Below are 6928 nucleotides of genomic sequence, written 5' to 3'. Positions count from 1 at the left end.
TATATAATTACTAGTTGAAATTGATGAATCTGCCAAGTATAGTTAGGGGGAATAATTTTTGATTCTGTTTTCTATATCTTTAAAACTAACAACTCTAGAAAACGTAAGAAAATTTGAGCCCTAATAGAGCTATTTACGTCCAATATTTCCCGAAATATAGCTTTTTAAATAGCAACAATTCATAAAAAGATGAACTGAAAAATCAGGAGTTAGTGAATTTATATATATATAATTGAATATTAATTTTATATAATAATTTTCTGGTTTTGTATTAAAATAATTTTCCATAATTTTGTAGATATTATAGAACTAATAATTCCTGTTTTAATAAATATTTTTTTTTTTTTACGAGTATGTGATAATAACTCATATGTTATTACTGTTGCCAACCAATTGAGTAACAGTCCTTCATTGCTAAAAAAACATGTATAAATTTTTGGAATTTCGTTTAGAAAATCAAGAAGGTACTACAAGATAATCAATGAACTTGAAAAGTTGGCCGCTAAATTAAAAAAAAAAACTTTTGAAATCCTAAGCCATTACCCTACTTCAATCGACACTAAACATTAAAAGAGGAAATTAAACAAAGATTTATTTTAATTCATCATAAAAATTTTCTCTGACGTTTAAATAAATATATTTTTAGCATAAACCCCTAGGACCGGTCCTAGTAGACCTTTTATATACCATACATCAGCCCTGAACATGGGATAACTAATTTGGAAAAAAAATTATTTATTATTACATAATTATTATTTATCATCGCTAATTACCCCTCCCCCCGTCAATTCAATTATTAATAAGGATGTAATATTGAAATTATGCCTGTTGAATAAACCCAACTGTTATTCGTCTCGCCACCCGTAATGGAGGATCATTAGATTGGGAGGTTAAGACCGCAATCCCGAGGTCAAACATTATAGAGAATTATTTCGTACAAAGGTTTGGTCATATAAAATGAGCCTGAAATGAAGACTATACATTTGCCATTTCAAAACCGCTAGAATAGAAAATGTGGTGAGTACGATATAGTTCTAAAATAGGATTTTTGCATACGTTGTTTGGGATTGAATTGAGGTCAAAAATGTAAATTTGGGACAGGTGACTAGAAGTTTAGTTTCAAATTTTCGTTAATTTTTTATTCCATGCACAATATTTGGGAATAACTGCCTAATTTTATTAAACTGCCTTCACTAAATTAATCTATGATCAACTATTAATAATTATACCATGTAATAAACAAAATATTCATAATATTTCGTGCCGTAGTTAGTTTACATGACACGAAATGAATAATTAAAGGAAATTTCAGGATTTTTCTTAAATAAAATAAACTTCTAGTCTTATTCCCAGGTCGCAAATTTTGATTTTTAATGTTAATACAAACCCAAACAATGTATTAAAAACAGAAAATCAAACCTTTTGCGTTTATTTTCCTCTTTATTATTTTATTTTTTTATTATATTCACCACATTTTTGATGTGAAGTTTCTTTAGGAAAAAAAAAAACAAAAGCTGGTCTGAATCAGACAAATGTGAAAGGCTCCCTCTGCTCAATTAGTAAAATAGTACAAAATATTTATTAAATATAATAGGATGAAAATTATATTATATTTAATGTAAGAGTAATTTCCATCAACCAAATTCCGCTTCCTTATCCTGAAATAATTGAATCATATATTTCTTTCTTCATATTTGATATTAATTTTTTTTGTTCTAGCTGCTTTACCTTGACAAATGTGCAATTCTCAGTTCAGGACTGTGCCTTTGTTCATTTTATATGGTCACACTTTAGCATGAAGTGTATAACCAAGGGCTTCGGCTTGTTCCTCAACTCCTAGATATTGGCCAACTATCTTGATTATACATATGAGTTTTTAAATCATTATGTATTTCTAGATAAATGGAAATTTAAAAAATCCAGTATTTTCTCTAATCTATCTGAGAAATTGGGTAAATATATTTCGAGCGATGAGAAGTAATTTTTGATACACAAACAACTATACCAAGATCACCATTGTTAGACTGAAAGATGACAGTGAGGAAGTGTAATTGCGAAAGGAATTTTTGAGAAATGTCTTTTTCAAATAATATCGTATAAACATACCATAATTGATAATATTGGAAGACACGACTATGACTTCGCTCAAACCACGATACTTCGTTACTAAAAAAAATCAACATTATGATTGTAATCACTTTATTATAAAAACAAGTTTTTTGTGATCACAGTATAATATTTTATTTTACCTGTAAGGTATTTTTATTTTTTGCTTTATGATAATTTGAGATGTGGAAACAATCTAAATTGGAAACAATCCAAATTTATTACCTCTAACAATGTAACCCATCTGTTATTCTTAACAAATATATATTTATTTTGGAAAATTATTAGTAAAGGTAGTTGATTGACATTTATAGAAATAAAAAATACAGGGTGTAATATAATAAAGTGGACAAACTCCGGATGGTGATTCTACATCTTACAGGTACCTGTAAGGTAGAATAATAAAAATGGGAATGATATAGAATACATGGGAATTATAGTTATACAATTTGAGCTACAAGTACTACAATTAAATGAACAGTTGTATAATTTGTGAAATGGGGTTGGTCTGCTGTGAGGTGGGGAGGGGGTACTTTGCCCTAGTACTTCAAAAACAGAATGATAGTTCAATATTCTAGAGACATCTTGTTTTATAAAATACCTACATAATTTATTCTGACTTGAGAATTCTTCACTATCTCACTATATTGAAGCATTAATTATATATTTTTCGGAGTTTCGAGGTATCAAAGCTTACGCGATGATATCTCGGCAACAGTCGAATTCAGTATGGAGTGTTTGTGTGTTGCGGGTTCTGCGCCTGGACCTGCAACACACGAAAGCTATCCTAGTTAGCGGAGGTCGGACAGATAATAGTGTTTATTTCCTTGCTAAAAAAGACGAACATTTAATCTTTGTATGAAGAAGCGGGTGTGGACTATGGCTGACGAACTTCAACTTTTTTCACTTTCAACGATTATAGTACAAGAGCCAAAGCGGAGAAAAATGCAGTTATTTCACCCCAATTTCTGATTACTTCCATGAAAATTGTATATAATTACTAGTTGAAATTGATGAATCTGCCAAGTATAGTTAGGGGGAATAATTTTTGATTCTGTTTTTTATATCTTTAAAGCTAAAATATGAGCCCTAATAGAGCTATTCACGTCCAATAGTTCCCGAAATATAGCTTTTTAAATAGCAACAATTCATAAAAAGGAGAAATGAAAAATCAGGAGTTAGTGAATTTATTTTGAGAAATCTATATCTCAAAAACTATTTGACGCGTCCATTAGCACTCATATTAAAGCTAGTTTAATGTGCTATAAAGTAGTTTATGCCGTTTATCTTCGTAGAAGTAGTAGTTTTTATGATATTTGCTAAAATAAATTGATTGAAAGTTCGGACAAATTTTCATTTGCCAAATTTATATTCATATGCGAATATCATAAAAACTACTATCCCTACGAAGATAAGTATCATAAACTACTTTATAGTAAGTTAAATTTCCTTTATTTAGAGTGTTGGCAGACATATGTGCGTCTTATCGATCTAGAGATATATTTTTTTCAAAAATCAAACATTTTATACGAACAACTAGAAATTAACAATTTGTGAATTTATTTTATCAAATATCATAAAAACTACTACTTCAAAGATAAACGTTATAAATTATTTTATAGTAAATTTAATTAGCTTTAATTTGAGTGCTAGCAGACATCTGTATGTCCTATGATTTCTGAAATAAAGTTTTTCAAATCTCAAAATTATTGTCCGAACAACTATAAATCAATTTATTTTAGCCCATATCATGAAAATTACTATTCCTATGAAGGTAAAGTTCATAAACTACTTTATAGTACGTTAAACTATCATTAATTTGAGTGCTATCACACATCTATATCTCATATAGTTCCTGAGATATAGATTTCTGAAAATAAATTAACTAACTACAAATCTTTCAGTAGATTTCTGACGTTCATCTTCGTAGAAGTAATCTTTTTTTATGATATTTGCCCAAATAAATTGATTTATAGTAGTTCGGACAAAATTATATGTGCATAATATGGGAATATCATAAAAAGTACAACCCCAATGAAGATACGTGACCTGAACTACTTTATAGTAAGTTAAGTTGCCTTTATTCCGAGTGCTCGCAGACATGTGTATGTCTTATGGTTCCTGAGATTTATTTTTTCAAAAATCTAAAATTTCATTCAAACAACTAGAAATTATCATTTTGTGAATTTATTTTGACAAATAACAAAATAAAATACTACTTATAAGAAGATAAGAATATAAACTGCTTCATAGTACATTTAACTACCTTTAATTTGAGTGCAGACTCAAATAAGTCTGTACGTCTTATTGTGCCTAAGACATAGATTTCTCAAAATAAATTCACTAACTACTGATTTTTCAGAACATTTTTTATGAAATGTTGTTTTTTAAAAAGGATTCAATAATTGCTGAGATATATCCTTTTTAAAAAACAACAAGCTCTATTAGGGCTCATATTTTATCAAATTTACTCTAATTTAAATCATATTCTCTTAGTTTTTCGAGTGCTGTTAGTAGTTTTAAAGATATAGAGCACCGAATGAAAAATTATGTTTTTTTTTTATCTTTTGCAAGAGTTGCCATTTTTTATCCCCCATACCTATATTTGGCAGATGAATCAATTTATACTAGTAATTATAGATGGTTTTGATTAAATTAATCAAAAACTGGTGTGAAATAAATAAAGTCCGACTCTTGTGTACTATTACGTCTTGATTACTGGAAAATCAGACAAGAATTGATCAGTATAAAGAGACACACAGTGTAATGGCTGAATAGTAAAACTTTGTATTTTAAGTACCAAAACTACACAATGCAATGATTCTAGTTTGTATTTATTTATTTTTTCATCCTTTATCTAGAAGTTCAGCGAAAGTTTAGTAGACTGCCCTCATTTCTTATGTGAATAAACCTAGTTCAAATTGTTTACTTAAGCTTGAGAGCTTTTGGGAGTTACGGACCCAGGCTCGGGTATATTCCAATTTCTTTTACTTTAATATTCAGCATGCGAGGTCGGGGCCTAAACAGAAACTAAGGAAAAATGATAAAAACAACTTCGAAAAGAAGAGACAAAATCACAAAACTCTCAACACAAGTAATAAATCGACCAAGTAGACATAGAAACGATAAGGTCGTACGGAGTTGAGCTTTGGGGGTCCACCAAACCTTGGGATTCATCTCGTATCTAATCCTTACTATCCAAAATCCTACATGTCTGTATCATACTATTATAATCTAACATCAAATTTACTAGATGTATTTTTATGTAAATTTAGTTGTAAATGTTAATAAATAAATAATTAAAAAAAAAAAGAAGAAATGATAAGAAAAGTTATATTGTCAGTGCTTCTCAGATCTACTAATTGACACCGCTCAAGGTCGCCCGTCGTCTACTCAAGTACCCAAAGACTGATAATCTTGTTCATTTCATCCTTTTATTCCAATTATGTTCATTTTGCATAGCGAATATGAAAAAATAAAAAAAATATCCACTCTTGGCTGGATATTGCACATAGTTATTTCATTATCTTTCAGTTATATTTATCTAATACACTTTTTGACTGTTGGGTGTGAAGAAATCAACTTTAAAAAAATATATATTACACATAACCTAAAGTATTGATGAAAACAAAAATTGTTTTTTAAAATAATATTATACCACTTGATAAGGAATATTTGAATGTTTTATTTCGCATCCCTATTTGAAAGGGATGCTGATAAACTGATGCAAATAGAACTTCCGAGGGGAATTTGAATGTGTACTCAAATTATTTATGAAAAAAATATACTGAAAAAATGACGAAGATTAATTTTTAAACAAGTAGCAATATCGTTTATTGATTTGCAATAACTAAATAAATATGGACTCATACCTCATTGCCTGTCCCCTTTGCGCCGGGGTAGGTTTGGTGGAAGTGCACAAGTTTGGCTCTGCAAGCAGCGGCGATGAGGACCAGGCCAACTGCAATCTGGACCGGTAAAATAAAAATAATTGTAAATATAATATAAAGTTAAAATATAATTTAAAATAATTATAATAATTAGTTCTTTAAAAATCCAATATCAAGAATGTTCCAGAGTACTGGGCTTAACTATAGTACTATTTCAGTTGTTCAAGGAGATTAATAATTGTCCGAAGTTATTATTTGCGATTTAATTAATTATATGTTCGATATTCATGTATCCTTACTTGCATCATGACTTTCACGAATAGCGTCTGTGTTTACGGATCACGAAGCTTAAAAATATTTCATTTCATTCATTTTAATAACTTTGTTTTGTTTTTTGATGGTTCTGTTTACAAACATTTAAAAAGCATCAAATGATGTTTTTATATATGATGGTTGTTGTTTTATAGCCTTGATGAAGACCTGAAACTCAGGTCGAAACGTCAGCATAAATAAATATTGTTTTGTTTATTTATGTTGTTTTTTTTTTTCTGACCGCACCCCCCGACCATCTTCTCCAATCAGTAATCTACGGTCAACTATCAACACCTCATTAAAAAGCATCAAGTAGAAATCTTTTGTTAGGTTATGATATTTTCAATAACCATATGGTACAAAGGCATCATGGACAGAATCCCTACAAATTACAAAGAAATTATCTGAAAGCTAATTCTGTATTTAGTAGTCCAAGTCAATAAGGAATTATAAACATTGTGACTAATAAAAATATGAATTTTTAATATAGATTTTTTTTTATTGACTTATTTATTATCTCATACCTATCTTCAGGTTAAAGACAACCAGCAAAGGCGATATATTGCAAAATTACCAGGTCATTCAAAAAGTCCTGTCGTTTTTTTGGGGGAAATTATAAA

At 29.2% G+C, this 6928-nt stretch overlaps 1 protein-coding gene across 1 annotated transcript in view; it reads right to left on the bottom strand.

Moving 5' to 3' along the window:
• LOC106686739 (uncharacterized) overlaps positions 1-6074 on the bottom strand; it is a gene marked incomplete at its 5' end in the record, with an annotated part of 10349 nt that extends 4275 nt beyond the window's left edge. Inside the window, 1 exon segment of the mRNA XM_014430213.3 lies at positions 5979-6074. Within this exon segment, the coding sequence (XP_014285699.3) occupies positions 5979-6074 (96 nt within the window).
• Between the last annotated feature and the right edge of the window lie 854 nt (positions 6075-6928).

This window comes from Halyomorpha halys, unplaced genomic scaffold (assembly GCF_000696795.3).
Source record: "Halyomorpha halys isolate HHAL.00 unplaced genomic scaffold, Hhal_1.1 Scaffold865.1, whole genome shotgun sequence".
Lineage (NCBI taxonomy): Eukaryota > Metazoa > Arthropoda > Insecta > Hemiptera > Pentatomidae > Halyomorpha > Halyomorpha halys.
Note: the sequence above shows the minus strand (reverse complement) of the source record. Positions and strands in the feature narration are given on the sequence as shown.